General features: G+C 55.4%; 1 protein-coding gene across 3 annotated transcripts; it reads left to right on the top strand.

Moving 5' to 3' along the window:
- Positions 1-1,608: 1,608 nt before the first annotated feature.
- Positions 1,609-14,935, top strand: ADAR (adenosine deaminase RNA specific). 3 transcript variants are annotated; one of them, XM_052674446.1, is made up of 17 exons: positions 1,609-1,857; positions 2,140-2,312; positions 4,074-5,575; positions 7,458-7,644; positions 7,725-7,882; positions 8,267-8,408; positions 8,575-8,783; positions 9,016-9,172; positions 10,082-10,253; positions 10,774-10,867; positions 12,126-12,251; positions 12,350-12,483; positions 12,658-12,840; positions 13,231-13,343; positions 13,796-13,923; positions 14,195-14,448; positions 14,701-14,935. In XM_052674446.1, the coding sequence occupies exons 1-16, from the start codon at positions 1,734-1,736 to the stop codon at positions 14,433-14,435; spliced, it is 3,843 nt and encodes a 1,280-aa protein (XP_052530406.1). In that variant the 5' UTR covers positions 1,609-1,733; the 3' UTR covers positions 14,436-14,448; positions 14,701-14,935. The 3 variants fall into 3 exon arrangements, with proteins under 3 accessions (XP_052530406.1, XP_052530405.1, XP_052530408.1); XM_052674445.1 differs by having other exon boundaries at positions 14,195-14,935; XM_052674448.1 differs by having other exon boundaries at positions 1,612-1,857; positions 4,077-5,575; positions 14,195-14,935.
- The last annotated feature ends 668 nt before the right edge of the window (positions 14,936-15,603 follow it).

Genomic DNA, 15,603 nt, shown 5'->3' with positions numbered 1-15,603 from the left:
GGACCCAAAGAATCATTGACTCATAGAATGGCCTGGGTTGCAAAGGCCCACAACGGCCATCAGCTCCAACCCTGCTGTGTGCAGGTCTCCAACCAGCAGCCCAGGCTGCCCAGAGCCACATCCAGCCTGGCCTCCAATGCCTGCAGGGCTGGGGCATCCACAGCCTCCTTGGGCAGCCTGTTCCATAGGATGCAGAATGAATGCTGATGGAGGGGCTGTGATTCTCAGGGATGCAAGGCTCTGTTGCTTTGGTTGTTCCACGGTGCAGCCGTGCAGGGATTTGAATCCTCTGCTCTGCCCTAAGAGCTGCAGAGATGAATCACGTTCACGGAGGTTGGGTTATAGGCTGAGAACGATCACCAGCAATTAAAAAAAGAAGAGAAAAAAAAAGAGCAGATTGAGGGCTGTGTGTGGAGTGTGAGACGCTGCGTGCCCAGGCTGGCAGCGCCCGACCCTGCAGTGTGTGTGTGGGGGGGGGGGTTGTGCAATCACGAATCCTCCTAGGAAATGGGAATTGGGGCTGGAGGAGAGGATTTTGTTTTGGAAGACAGGTATTGCTATTGAAAAAAAACAATAATAATTAAAAAAAAAATCAACCAAAAAAAAAAAACCCAGCAAAATCAGCTTCATAAAACCACCCCCAAACATGAGCAATCCTGGGTTCGGCCCTGCACCTGACTGCCTGCAGTAATTCCAGCCTCATTGTGATGCCAGGGGAAAGCAGCCCCATCGGTCCCCCTGTTTGCCCCATAGGTCCCCCCATCAGCCCCATCCCTATGAGGCCACGTCCCCGTGTCTTCAGGTCCCTGTAGAGCCCCTATAAAGCACCCTCAGCCCCTGCCCACCCCCAGCAGAGGGGAAGCTGAGGGGCCAGGGGCTCCCATGGGTGCTCACACAGAGACGTGGGGCTCCCCGTGGGCGCACAGTGCGACGTGGGGCTCCCAGCTCCGTCTCGCTGGCAGATGGCACACAGTGAGCAGCAGACGGGAACAGGCTGCTCTGTGCTGGAGAGCTCTGATGGGTTTAATGGGGAGGTAGGGGGGGGCGAAGAAGGGGGGAAGCAGGATCCATGCTGGGAGAGGGGGTGGGGGGGGGGAACATTGTAGTGTTCCTGGAAAATGGTGCAGGGAATGGGGGCTGCAGCTTGGCTGGGGGAGGGGGCAGCTCCATGCTGCATAAGATGAATCGAAATGGGAAAAACTGGGGGTGGGGGACCGCAAGGGACAGCGAAGCCCCGTGGGGCGCAGTGGGGCCCTATGAGAGATGAAGGGTCTGCTCGGGGTGGGGCACACAGAAGGTGAGTGAGCCCCATCGGCTGTGGGGAGAGCTTAGGGAAAGGGGAAACCCCGGGGGGGCTTTGGGGGAACACAGGAGAACGGGGAGGGGGGGTTGGAGGCCCAGAGAATAACGGGGACCCTGGGGCCGGAGGAACTGTAGCAGTCACAGAGCCCAGGAGGGCAGCTGGGGCAATGAAGACCCCGCACTGACCAGACCCGACGCCCACCCGGCACGTGTGCATCGCGCATTGCGCATGCGTCCGCTAGGCAGCGCTCAGGCGCATGCGCATCACGGCTATCACAGGGCGCATGCGCGGTAGCAGGCACGTGCAGAGTGAGGCTTTGCGCGGCCGCGCCCACAGCAACAAGCGGCGCCCGGGGGTGGGGAATGGAGGATCCGGGAGTCGGAGCGGTGTCCTCCGTATGGAAGCGGCCTAGGCAGCCCCCCCCGCCGCCATGCGTTGCCCTGCCCGAACGCGGCCTTCGCGCCGTGCCCTGAAGGAAGATGGCGGCTGCGACGCCGCGCGGCTTAGATCGATGACGTCATCATGGCGCGCCCTCAGCGGCGCCGGCGGCGGCGGTAAGAAGGAGCGGGAAGGGGGGGGCAGGGCACGGCGTACCGGGAGGCACCCGGAGCTCTGTGGTGGGCGGTGGGGGCATGGGGACGGGACGGCGGGATGCGGGGCTGTGCCTCCGCGGTGCGTGAACACGGAGGATAAAGAGAATTTTCGTCTCGTGGCCGCGGCGGCGCTCGGAGACGCGCACGGTGGTTCCGGGACTGGACCGGAACCCCTCCCCGGATCCGCTGCTCCGCGCCGCCTCCAGCACGGCCGCGCTCCTCCTTTCCCCTCCTCCCCAACAGTTTCGGGCACGGCGCCGCGTTCCAGCGCTGCCCGCCCCCGGGCGGGGCGGAGAGAACGGTTACGGGGACGGAACCGAAAGCGAAAGGATCGGCAGCCATCTTACGGGGTACCCCGGGACCGGTACCGCCTCCGGCGATTCGGTTTGGCCGTCCGGACGCAGACCGGAGCGCAGGTAACGCGTGACGGGAAGCGCTGCCCCCCGACGCTCGGTGCTTCTTTGAAGCGAAAGGAGCCGCGTTTTGGGAACACGGCCGGAGTCGGTGCTCGGTGTGATTAAGGAGCGGTGAGCTGAACGTGCTCTGCTGCTTTGGGAACCGAGCGCTCCGTGTGCAGCCTCCCTTCTTTCATAGAACCGATCGTAGAACGGCCTGGGTTGAAAAGGAGCACAATGATCATCAGCTCCAACCCTCTGCTGTGGGCAGGGTCACCAACACCAGACCAGGCTGCACAGAGAACCCATAGGGTGCCATAAGGGATCCATAGGGTACCATAATCATAGAATCATCATAGAATCCTAGAATGGCCTGGGTTAAAAAGGACCACAATGCTCATCTCGTTTCAACCCCCTGCTATGTGCAGGGTCACAAACCACCAGACCAGGCTGCCCAGAGGATCCACAGGGTGCCATAAGAAGCCATAGAATCATGGACTCATAGAATGGCCTGGGTTGCAGAGGACCACAATGACCATCCATTCCAACCCCCTGCTGTGTGCAGGGTCTCCAAACACCAGACCAGGCTGCCCAGAGCCTCATCCAGCCTGGCCATGAATGCCTCCAGGGATGGGAGTACTGGAAGGCTGTAATGAGGTCTATCCAGAGCCTTTTCTCCTCCAAGAAAAGGAGCAGCCAAGAAAAGAAGGACCCATCCATCCCCCCCATCCGTCCATCCAATCCTAGAATGGCCTGGGTTGAAAAGGACCACAGTGACCATCAGTTCCAACCCCCTGCTGTGTGCAGGGTCTCCAACCACCACACCAAGCTGCCCAGAGCCACATCCAGCCTGGCCATGAATGCCTCCAGGGATGGGGCATTCCTCCTCCTTTTCTCTCTGTCACATCACCCTTCAGTGCTGCAGCACTTTGGGAAGTCGGAGGGCTTTCTTTGCAAAGACTTTTCCAATGCTGGGTGATGTGGGGGTCCCAGGGAAGGAGCCCAACAGAAATTATGCATTGCTGCGTGTAGGAGGGCTATGATATGCCCTATGCGTGACTGCTTCTCTTTAAGCAACACTTTAAAAGCTCAGAGCTGCAGCCCAGGGGTTGGCACAGCCCTCAGGGTGCGAGTGAAACTCGGGCTGCCATCCCAAAGCACCTTCATGGCATTACAAAGTGCTCACCTATCCGATTTCTCTGTAGGATATCGCTTTACTTCTGCAGTGTGATGCTTTACCTCTGTAGGTTGTGTGCAGTCCACAAACTAAGGGGGAATTTGGGGTTTTGGGCTTCAGCTGCAAATCTTAAATCCACCGTGAGGCTCTTGCAGCTCTGTTCTGTGCCACGTTGAGCTGCCTCGCCTCCTCCCTCTGCCTCTCAAGCTGCAAAAAGCGGACTTGAGATTCTTGCCTCCCTGCGGACACAGAAGTGAAACTTGCTCGTGGCTTGGAATCACCCAGTGGTGCCAGAAGGTATCACCAAAATTCAGACAGCCTGTGCAGCTGGGTTGATGTTCAGCCCAATGAGAGCAGTGTATCGCTTTCTTTTAAAGCTGTCTTCTTGTTAACCTCACCCAGGGTTCCTGGCTGCTGGGTTCTGACCTGGGCAGGTGTAATTTGCCAGTTGTGCTCACATGAATAATTTAATGTCAGTGGAAAGCAGGAAGGCTTGGCAGGACGCATGTCTCAGTAGTATGGAGGCTGTTCAGACTGCACCTCTGGAAGCATATAATTGTGTGATTGGGTTTTTAATCGGGTTCTTTTTTTGTGTGTCTTCCCAGCAGGTATCCACTGAGAACTGGAGAGAATCGCTGCTCCTGGTGTGCAGGCAGCCTGGACACAAACGTGTGCTCAAGCAGTGCGCTATGAGCAGAGGCACTGCTCGAGGCAAAGGCTCACACCTCACCCGAGCGAAGCATAACTGCTCCAACACTCGCCCAGCTTTCTTTAACTGCCCCCAGACCTTACAGAAAACAAATTGGGAATCCTCTTGGCACCTAGCAGAGCAGGATGGTGATGTCTGCTTAATTCAGAGACCGCAGTCGTACAGCAAGCTGCGTGCTGGAGGATGGCAGGCTGCTGCTCCTGCAGGGAGAGAGCAGGGCGGCCGTGGCAAAGCAGGATGGCATAAGTTCTCCAGCAAGCAGCAGGTAGAAACACCCCCACATCGTCCCTTTCCTCATTATCACCCCCAGGAGGACTTGCAAAGAGATTCGTCTGCCATCAGACTGGATTTACAGAGACTGTCTCTTGCTGGGCAGAGCTTGGAACAAGAAATTCTGAGTATTTTAGGGCAGCTCCGGGAGGGAGAGACTCGTACGGTTCACGATCTTGTACGTAAGCTTAAAACTCCAAAGAAGGAGGTCAATCGTGTTTTGTATCAGCTCCTCAGGGAGGGCAAAGTGCACAGAACTGTTGGGACACCGCCGCTGTGGAGGATTGCCAACCCAAACACGGAGGGAGAAGGAAACCCTCCTGAGCACGGGGTGGGGAGCACAGACCCAGCTCCTGAGAGCAGAGAGGAGAGGAGTGCAGCTTGTGGGAGAGACCCCAATCCCACCATGGCTGAGACCAAGGACAAAATCTGCAACTTCTTGTTCAGCGTGGCGGACACGACGGCCATCAACCTTGCCAGAAATATTGGATTTTCCAGAGCAAAGGATGTGAATTCCTTTCTCAGTGCTTTGGAGAAGCTGGGAGATGTCCGCAAGCAGAACTCCAGCCCTCCGCGATGGTCCCTGACGAGCAGGAAGCGTGAGCGGATGGAGATGAGGCTGAAGGCCACTGCAGCACCAGCAGATCCTGCACCAGAGCCGGCTGTGCAGCCTCCTCCTGTGCCTCCAGCTCTGCAGGAGGTGGCTGCAGCTTCACCAGCAACGACAACAGCGGAGCAAAGCGTGGGAGATGGGCAGCAGCCGTCAGAGCAAAGCGTTCGGAGCGATGCTGCTGGCAGGGAAGCAGCACCTGAGGACTCCAAGCCCTTATTTTCTGGCTTCAGCAGCTACGATAGCTCTGAAAACGGCAGGTGGGCTTCGGATGATATCCCAGATTATCTGAACACTATCACCAAGCAGTCGGACGGGTCGGAATCCATCATGCACTCCCAGTCTTCCCCCAGCTACGCCGCTCAGTTTAACACTGTCTTCCCATGCACGCCCGTGGAGAAGCTGCTGGCGTGCCAGGAGAAGAACCCAGTGAGTGGCCTCACCGAGTACTCCCAGTTTACCTACCAGCACTGTGAGTTCACCATGCTGGAGCAAAGTGGGCCCTCTCACGAGCCACGGTAAGAATGCTTCCTGACATCCCTGAGCTCTTTTTGTTTCAGCTAACTTCAAGCAGCTTCGCTCTGCTGTTGTCCCTAAAGGCTTCTTGTTGATGTTTGCTGTGCTTTGGGCTGATTCATTTCTGTATTTAAGCACAAATCAGCTAGGCTACGTTTTAACCCCAGCTTTGCTCTGGTAACCCCACACAGAGGTAGAATTCATCTCTTCTGCTAAATGCCCTGTATGATTTGATCCTTTGGCTTTCAATTTTGCTTATATCGAGAGAGTAAAACTGGCATTTCTGGGGTACCTCTGACTTATCCAGATGCAGGCACGAAGGAAGCCCCAAACAAAGCAGCTGAGAGCAGCGAGTTTGGGTTAAATGAGGTGAACCCACCCGTGGTGTCTCTGTGGTGTGGAAGGTCAGAGTGCAGCACGATGCTGTGCTGCGTGGAGTCAGTCTCTGGGGTCCCACCTCGACTGCTGAATTGTGGCTGTTCCTGAGCGAGATGGTGAAAAGTGTGTATGTGCCACACTGGAGCACGTCAATAGATTCGCTAGACAGGAAAATTGGCCTAATTTCTGAAGGCAGAGTCCCAGGTCTTTTTTGTAAGGGGAGATGGAATGGATCCATCTCTCCTGTATTCAGCACTGGTGAGGCCGCACCTCGAGTGCTGTGTGCAGTTTTGGGCCCCTCACTGCAAGAAAGACATTGAGGGCCTGGAACGCGTTCAAAGGAGGGCAATGAAATGGTGAGGGGTCTGGAGCACAGGGCTGATGAAGAGAGGCTGAAGGAGCTGGGAATGTTCAGCATGGAGAAGAGGAGCTCAGGGGGGACCTCACTGCTCTCTATGGCTGCCTGAAGGGAGGCTGCGGTGAGCTGGGGGTCGGCCTCTGCTCTGGTGCCATCAGTGATAGGAGCAGAGGGAACGGCTTCAAGCCACGGCAGGGGAGATTCAGGCTGGACATGAGGAAGTGTTACTGTTCAGAAAGGTGGGCAGCACTGCAATGGATGCCCAGGGAGGTGGGGGAGGCACCGAGCCTGGGGGTGTCCAAGGAAAGGCTGGATGCGGTGTTGAGGGACGTGGTTCAGTGGGAGCTGTTGGTGATGGGGGAACGGTTGGACTGGATGGGCTTTGAGGTCTTTTCCAACCTTGGTGATTCTATGATTCAGCCCATCTCTGGATCCCGTGTGACCCCTTGTTTTTTTTCTGGAAGCGAGTTTCCTGTGCACGGGGCTGGAGAGCAGGAGAGGAGCTGCGTAGCTGGAAAAGCAACCAAACATGAGAGGTGTCTGTGAGGCAGCCCCTCCTGAGCTGCTGTGGATGCACTGGGTGGCTCACAGCACTGCTGGCATTCAAGGAAAGTGCCAGAGGGACAGAAGAGCCCAGATGAGGTGCAGGCAGAGCAGCTTCCCTGCGCAGGGGATCATAGAGTCATAGAATGGCCTGGGTTAAAAAAAAACAACCCACAATGCTCATCTCGTTTCAACGTTGCAGGGTCACCAACCAGCAGACCAGGCTGCCCAGAGCCACCTCCAGCCTGGCCTTGAATGCCTGCAGGGATGGGGCATCTGATAGGATGCGACCGAGCTGCTCTTTGCAAGGGGTTGTTGCATCTTTCCAGCTGTCTCTGTGGCTTGCAGAACAAGGCAGCTCGTCCCTTTCTTGCAGAAAGAAATCTAGAGCTGCTGCATCTCTCCTAAGCAGCTCTGGAGGATGCTGTGAAGTGAGATACACACAGAGCTCTCCTTTCTGCTCATGGCAGCAAAGGTTTGCTCTCAGCCTGGAGCTGCCTGCTCGCTCTCATCGACTTCCAAGAGCAAACACATGCAGTGAGAGCAGCACGGCTTTGCCTCTTGATTGATCCTGCTGATTTTTGTCTCTTGGTTTTCTTTCAAAGGTTTAAGTTCCAGGCATTGATTAATGGGCGCCCATTCCCACCAGCAGAAGCAGGGAGCAAAAAACTTGCTAAACAGGAGGCAGCAGCTAATGCCATGAAGATCCTGATGCAGGAAGCAGAGAATGGATACACTGACGGACTGAACAGTGAAATACCATTTGTGTCTGACAGCTCTGAGCTGGAACAGGTGAATCTTGTCATCTTCTTCTTGAGTTTGGTCAAACGTTGCTCGTTGTGAAACCCATCTCCTCAATCTTCTCGTTGCAGCCTTCGCATTCAGAGCCAGATCTGTCGCCTGCTCCGGCTCAGCTGAACCTGCTCCCTGGGAAGCACCCCATCAGCGTGCTGATGGAGTATGGGCAGAAGTCTGGGAACACGATTGAATTCCTGCTGCTGTCTCAGGATGGCCCATCTCACGATCCCAGGTACGGCGTGCTGCTGTCAGCCCTGGGGAGGATGGAGGCCCTTCCTTCCCTTAACACCTTGCTGTTCAGAGCGCTCCTGTGCTCCTCCTGAGCTGACCTGTTACTGAGGAGTCTGGGCATGGCTCCTCCACGACGTCTGTCTCCAGAAGGAAACTAAAAGAATGCCTTTTCTCAGAGCAGGGATGCTCTGCTGTACCAAGAACAGCTTCTAGTCCTGTGCCCTACCTGGTAGCACTGCTCTGGGATTTCCAGCTTGAGGCCGTGGTGGTAGATTCAAACTGGAGATAATGCAGAAGGATTTAAAGTTGAACAGGGAGAAAGGGATAATAAACAGACTGAGATGTGTGTGCTTAACGCTCTTCGTATGCTATGATGTCCTGTCAGGTTCAGCTACTGTGTGAAAATGGGTGACCAAATTTTCCCTGCTGTGGTAGGAAACAGCAAGAAGGGAGCGAAGCAAATGGCAGCAGAGGTTGCTGTGAAGATTCTTTCTGGAGAGTCGGCGCCACGTGTCCCACCTGAACAGGTACAGGGAGCTTCTTTGTGACACCCAGCTGTTTTGTTGTGTCGCATTCTCCCTTTAAGTCTTGCATTTCACCCCACGAGGTCACGTTGTGACTCTGGTAGGGCTTTGCAGAAGCCTGCAGTGCCGTTGGTGTTTAACAGCCCTGTCCTGTCCAACTGTCTTCCAGCCCGTTGCAAAGCCCCAGGGTGAACACAGCTGTGCTCTGCAGATGGTGGTTCCTGATGAACCCAAAGCAGTGAAAGCAAAGGGTGTTGGGGAGCTCATCAAATACCTCAACGTCAATCCGGTCAGCGGCCTGCTGGAATACGCCCGCTCCAATGGCTTTGCTGCAGAGTTCAAGCTCATTGACCAGACAGGACCTCCCCATGACCCAAAGTAAGTGGCTGCGTCTCTCCGGGTGGAAATCTTGCCTTGTTGCTGTTGTCCTGAAGTAGAGAATGTAAAATCCATCGTGTGCTTTGAGATGACAACAGGCTGTGCTGCTGCCTCTGCCGAACCTGCTGAGGATCCACCGCCTGCACTCTGCTCTTCTCTGCACTGAGAGATTCAAAACCAGGCTGAAACCGAAGGGTTTCTTCAGCTCTCAAATGCTCTGCTGTCTTTACAGGTTTGTCTATCAGGCGAAGGTTGGAGGCCGCTGGTTCCCAGCTGTAACTGCACACAGTAAGAAGCAGGGCAAGCAGGAGGCAGCTGACGCAGCGCTCCGCGTTCTGATCGGCGAAACGGAGAAAGCAGAGCGCCTGGGAGGGATGAGCATCACAGAGGTAACGTCCAGCTCTAAGGCTGGGTCTGCTTTTGTTGCCCTCTGTCTCTGCTGCTGCTCAGCCCGGCAGAAAAATGCCCCAGATGGTTGTTCTCTGAAGGTGTAGATGAGCTGAGGCTCTGCTAAAATGGGCTGCATATTTCCCCAGGGCGCAGCCACGCTCTTCGCTCCTTCTGGTGTCTGCTTCAGGGCTTCGTTATGCTCTGATACTTCCACGAGCTGCTGAAGTGAGTTCCTGTGGTGGTACAGGAATGCTTTCATTTTTATTCTGATTTAAAAAAAAAAAAGGAAAGAATCCATTCCGAATGCCTTCATACTAGACTGAAAATGGCATCAGCTCGGAAAGAGCATCAGACACAAGTGGAGCTCTGGCTGAGTCAGGATGGAAATCCCAAACCTGAAATCTCACTTTCAGTTTGGTGATCTCTCCAAAGCTGCATTCCCAAATGCGCAGCTGTGGCTCTAAATAGCAAATCCATCAGGGAGGACGTGGTGGGGGGCGGTGATAGAGGAGGCAGTTGCAGGTGCAGCCTCCTAACAAGCAGCCAGAGGAGGAATTCCTGCAAAGCCAGCCGCAGAGATCCTTGGCTGAGTCCCTGGGAAAACAGACGAGGCTGGGTTTTGCTGCTTTGCACTGGGTTCCCCCTGGCAGTCTCAGGAGGCCGTCCCTCAGCTCGTTTAGCTCTGCCAGGCAGGCAGCTTGCTGCAGCTAATGATGTGCTTGGAGCAGAGCTCGGAGCGCTGGAGAGGCTTTCCCAGACATACCCCAAAGGTCCTCACCCAGCCCTCCGTGTGTTCAGCCCCGAATGGCTCTGCCTGCAGTCCGTGTTCTGTGCGTTCCTGCCTTCTGCTTGCTTAGCTGTGTTTTGGGTTAGCTGCTGCCTGAGCTCTTTTCTTCCCTGCCCTGCAGCTCCCAGTGAGGGGCAGCACCCTCCACGACCAGATGGCCATGCTGAGCCACCAGCGCTTCAACGCTCTGACTGCTTGCATCCAGCACAGCCTGCTTGGGAGGAAGATCCTGGCTGCCATCATCATGCGGAAGGGAGACCAGGACTTGGGAGTGGTGGTCAGCATCGGGACAGGTATGGGCTGCTTCCAGCACGAGCTGTGCTCTGAGTCCCCCACTGGGTTCCCCATCAGCTCCAAGCAGGGAACGGCTGCTGCTGGAGGCTTCGGAAGGGCAAGCAACGCTCGCAGGGCTCACATGGTGTCACAAGTGATTTAGGTGGAGAGAAAGAACAAAGTGATCACACCTTCAGCTGTATTGCTCTTAATCTTTGCGTTGCTGTGTGCTGCTGTGTGCGTCGGAGCGTGGGCTCCTTCAGATAGCGCAGGTTCCCCTCTTAGTCACAGCTGAAAAGCGCTGAGGCTTGGAGGGACGCTGCCCTAAAAGTGTGGCAGTCAGAGTCTCTGCTGTCCGTGGAGCAGTGTGGGCTCTCTGTCCCTTCTTTTCCTCCCTGGGTCAAGGTGATAACCTGGGAGGTAGGTGCTGCTCAGGAGCCCAGGGAAGTGAAACTCGGTGCGATGAAATCTTCCTGCGAGGCTCTTGTCGTGGCTTTAAGCGAGACAAGCCTTCCGTTTCTCTCTTATTTTTCCCCTCAGGTAATCGGTGTGTGAAAGGAGAAGAGCTGAGTTTGAAGGGGGAGACAGTGAACGACTGCCATGCAGAAATCATTTCTCGCAGAGGCTTTGTGAGGTGAGAAGGGGGGAAGCCCAGGGCTGTGCCTGCCAAGGGCTGTAGCCGCGGCGGTTCCTGCACTGCTTTAACACCAGTTTACCCACGTGCTGTTAAAAAGAGGGATGTTATTTGTGATAAGGAAGGGCCACGCCTGAACTGTACCCAAATTAGGACCAAACTGGAGACTTGCCAAGAGCCCGAGGGCCTCTTCTGCTGCTCTGAAAAGAAAAGCGTGGTGCAGAGCACGCAAAGCACGGCTCTGGTCTGAGCACAGCGCTTCCAGGCAGCGCGGGGGGGATTTTGCAGCCCGGATCCTTTGGTGGCACTTGTGGGTGCAGAAGCTGTGTGCTGATAAGTGACAAATCCCTTTGCATCAGCTGGGAGAGCTTTTTCCCAAACCAAACTGCCCGATTGTTCTCTTATCTGTAAAAGCATTCAGAGCTTCTCGAGAGCTGAAGTGAGACGCGATTGGGCGAGCCTCGATAATTGCCTGCCCTCCCAGTTACGAGCAGCAGCAAAGCAAGCTGCTTTTGTAAAGCTGTCGTGTGCCCTCTGTGCCATGCTCAGCTCTGGAAGGTGTTGAGGGTCGGCCCTCAGCAGGCTGTGAAATCAGAGGGCTGCACTCTTGCTTACCGTCTGTCTGAGCTATTAATCTTGACAGCTGTAGCTGCTGGGCTGCTCTGGCACAGCAGAGCCTGTCAGAGATGACAGCAGTGAGCTTCCCCTCTCCTGCACGCGCTCTTCTTGAGGGGTCTCTGTGAAGCTGCAGTTGTTCTTCAGTCCTTGACGGTGTGTTGGAGACCTCAGGGTTTTCCTCTGCTCCCGGCCAGCAGCAGCCACGAAAGACCCAATGTAAACAGATCGTGGGGTCGTGCTGATAATGCTGCTCGTGTTCAGCTGCCTCTGGGGCTCTTTACTCTGCGTGCAGACTCGGTGCTGACTAAAGGTGCTGGGTTAACAACCTTGAAGTCTTCTTCACGCTCAGATCAGATGTATACAAACAGCAGAGCTGAGCCAGCCAGCCTCCTTTCTCTCCTCTGCCAGTGCTTCTATCTGCTTACCCAACACAACGCGTATTTGTTATTGCCTGTCAGCTGCCTGGTTGGAAATCTGCTCTGTTCCATGCCTCTCTATGGTGTCACGTGCCATTCTGTCCTTGGTTTGATGGAGGCAGAGCTTGGGACCCTGCTTGTCCAGGGCCTGGGCAGTGCGTGGATCGATGTGCATTTTGTCTTGAGGAGCAAAGCCCCTTTTGATGCGTTGTTCCTGTTCTCAGGTTTCTCTATAGTGAGCTGATGAAGTACGACCCCTGTAAACCTTCTCCAGAAGAGAGCATTTTTGAGCCAGCGGGAGGGAGGAGACTCAAAATAAAAAGCAACATCACCTTCCACCTCTACATCAGGTTGGTGTGGGCTGATGCAGGGGGTGAGCAGTGCAGCACCTCCAGCCCTGGCAGCTCTCCGTGACCCGGCTGTAACCTGAGGAGCATTTCACTTCTAGCACAGCACCTTGTGGAGATGGAGCTCTCTTTGATAAGTCCTGCAGCGACCAGGCGAGCGTGGAGGGGCGGGCAGAGCATCAACCCCTCTTTGAGAACCCCAAGCAAGGCAAGCTGCGGACCAAGGTGGAGAACGGTGAGTGCAGTTTGCTCCCTGTGTGCTGGGTAGCTGCAGTCCTCCGTTCTGAGCCATCCTGGAGCTCCAGGCTTCCTTCCCTCGCTCTCTGTGGTGCCGTGGTGGGATTTGAAGCAAGAAACAAAGGGAATGAGTGTCTGAGTCCTGACAGGAGAGCTTTCCTTGCTCACACAGGGGAAGGCACCATTCCTGTGGAGTCGAGTGACATTGTGCCGACGTGGGATGGGATCCAGCATGGGGAGAGGTTGCGCACCATGTCCTGCAGTGACAAAATCTTACGTTGGAACGTGCTGGGCTTGCAAGGAGCACTGCTGTCACACTTCATCGAGCCGGTGTACCTCAGCTCTGTTACTCTTGGTACGAGTCTCATCGTCCCTTTCTGGGTTGGGACGGCTGTGGAGCGAGCTGCAGCGCCGAGTAACCCCCCCCCCAAGTGTGGAGACTACAGGAGTAAGAGTCTGAAACGTCAGTCTTGGCAGAGCTGCTCCGTTTTGGAGTTTGCGGGTTGTAGGTAGTGGGTGGTGTGAGGTTTTCCTCCAGGATTCTTGATTTGAGAAGGTGCTTGTGAGGGTGAGACAAAGCTTGCGTCGCTAAGGGCGCATACAAACCATAAGCTTCCACCTAGGGGTGTGCAGCAGTGAACTCGCTGCTGCTGATCCCCGTGGCTGCCAGCTTTTAATGCTGTCATTCTCAGGGCTCGTCTGTTACTTGCGTTGTTCTCTGATGCCTTCATTTGTGCCTTCATAGGTTACCTGTACAGCCAGGGCCACCTGACAAGAGCGATCTGCTGCCGCGTGGTGAGGGATGGGGATGTGCTGCAGAAGAGGCTCCAGGCTCCGTATTGCATCAACCACCCGAAGGTCTGTGCTCCTCTCTGTTTCCATCTTCTCTTCCACCTCAGCCCTTCATTCTCACTGAGGTCCCTATAGGGGTGTCAGCTGGTAGAGCAGTGCGTCCCATCTCCCTGTGTCCGTGGCTTCCTGGGGAGATGCAGACCGAGGTTACTCTCCTAGCCTTCATTTTAGCAGCAAATAGTGGCTTCTTCACCTCAGGAATTCGGCTGAGCTGAGTGCAAGGGTTGGAAACTCCTCAGATTTCACTTCTCTCAGGTGAGATCAGACCCAGAAAGGAGCACCAGTGGAGGACCTTCAGCGTGGGGTAGCTGAGGTTTTAACACGCAGAGCACTGAGCATCAGGGATGGAAAGCAAAGGCCGTAGCTGAGTGCAGGGCTGGTGGCTGCTGTGTGCCCAGGTCACCCTCTTACCCCCATCTCATGGTGTTGGGAACCCCCCCTTCCCTCTGTGGCTGCAGGTTGGACGAGTCAGCGTGTACGACTCCGCCAGGCAGACGGGCAAGACAAAGGAGTCTTCAGTGAACTGGTGCCTTGCTGATGAAAGCAGAGTGGAAGTGTTGGATGGCACAAAAGGGAAAGTAGACGGGTAAGGAGAGCTTTTCCTGATGCTGCTTTTCTGGCCGGGGAGATGGGGTCAGTCGTATTCTTACAGCAAGCATTGCAGTATCTGCTGTGGGGAGGGGGATTTCAAGCTGACTCGATGCAGAGCTCTTGAAGCAGAACAGATTGTGCCCAGGCTCTGCAGCAGAGCCCTGGGGGATCTCATGGGCCTCTGCCACAGGGTTGTCCCGAGTCCCGTGCTCCTGTCGGCTTCTCTGTGTCATGTCTTTCACCGTTGCCTTTTTCTTCCTTCTCAGCCCGAAGCTGGAGGTGTCTCGTGTGTCCAAGAGGAAAACCTTTGCCCTGTTCCGCCAGTTATGTGCCAAGACTGATTGCAAAGAGCTGCAGAAGCTCTCGGTGTACTCAGAAGCAAAGGAAGCAGCCGTGCAGTACCAGCAAGCCAAGCAGTGCTTCTTCAGTGCGCTGGAGGAGATGGGCTACGGCAGCTGGATCTGCAAACCACAGGAGGAGGACAACTTCTCCATCTCTGATGCATAACCAGCTGCCCTGGGTGGGTGTGTGCAGGGTGTATGGGTCCATCTTTCCCCACTTTCCTCTTGAGACGCAACCAGTAGTTGCAGCAGTTTCCTCTGTAGGCCTTGGCTGCCTTCTCTCTCTGCTCCTGTTCCTCCCAGTCCTCTTTTAAACCACGCATGAGAATCGTTGTCTCTTTTTAATTTTAAGCTAGGGCAGCCTGAGTTTCTTTGCTTTCGTGTTCTCATCTCTGTTTGTTTTTTGGTTTTTTTCTAAAAAAAAAAAAAAGAAGGCACAAGAAACCAGAAGGGACCGCAGCCCTGAGACGTTTGGACCATGTGCTGCAGCTCCCTCTGGCAGATTTCGGGGCAGGTTCTCTCTTTGGAGAAAGCTGGCAGGCTGTTTTATGTCTTGTGTTCTCCCTGCTGTTTGGTGGCTGGCAGCTTGGCTGGGCTGGGACGCAGACTGAGCTCTGCACAGCTGCCAGCAGTGCATTCCGTGTTAATAAATTTTAGGTATTGTTACCTGGCTCTGCTCCATGGCTGTGTGAAGTGCTCAGGACTGAAAGGAACCCTGGATGTGGAGCCGAGGGCTCACGAACAACAGAAATGAGTTGTCGTTTGCTAAGCACTGAGCTGTGGTAATGGTGGATGAAGCTTCTTGCCTTAACCAGGGGTTTTGGGAGCAGAATTTGAGCCCTGGGCAGAGTTCTCCCACCTCCTCCTTGTCTCTGGGACAGGGCTGCTCCTCTCTGGGCTGGGGAATTCACGTTGCTTTCCTGCTGGGAGGCTGCAGGTGAGGCCGTGTGCTCCTCTTACGTCTGAGCTCAACCACACGTCAAGCAAAAGCGCTCTTGTGGAAGGTGAGAAATGCCCAGGAGGGCTCAGGGCTGCAGGGCAGCGCTCAGCCTCCTTCCTCCTCACTGAACAGGGTGACAGTGAACAACTCCAGCATCCGCGTGTGGGATGGGAAGCAGCAGAAAAGCAAGGAAGGGCAGCCTGGCTGCTTCCCTGTCCTGCTGCCGGCTGCTGGGGGTGCTCTGTTGGGATGCTCAGGGCTCCCTGGGTTCCCCCTGGGACTCGTGGGTCCCTGTTAACTGGGGCCAGAGCAGGACTTGGGCTGCACCCAGAACTGGGAAGCAGCGTTGGGACACACGGACCAGGCAGGGTGCTGCTGTCAGGGTGAAGCTCTC

The sequence above is a fragment of the Tympanuchus pallidicinctus genome, unplaced genomic scaffold (genome assembly GCF_026119805.1).
Source record: "Tympanuchus pallidicinctus isolate F22 unplaced genomic scaffold, pur_lepc_1.0 scaffold147, whole genome shotgun sequence".
Taxonomy (NCBI): domain Eukaryota; kingdom Metazoa; phylum Chordata; class Aves; order Galliformes; family Phasianidae; genus Tympanuchus; species Tympanuchus pallidicinctus.
This window is presented reverse-complemented; position numbering and strand designations above follow the sequence as displayed.

Bases quoted from the DNA above. Each gene is read 5' to 3' on its own strand.
- ADAR (XM_052674446.1), top strand. From the start codon at position 1,734: ATGCGTTGCCCTGCCCGAACGCGGCCTTCGCGCCGTGCCCTGAAGGAA. The intron at 7,883-8,266 runs GTACGGCGTGCT...ATGTCCTGTCAG, and splicing joins GGCCCATCTCACGATCCCAG to GTTCAGCTACTGTGTGAAAA. The intron at 8,409-8,574 runs GTACAGGGAGCT...ACTGTCTTCCAG, and splicing joins CACGTGTCCCACCTGAACAG to CCCGTTGCAAAGCCCCAGGG.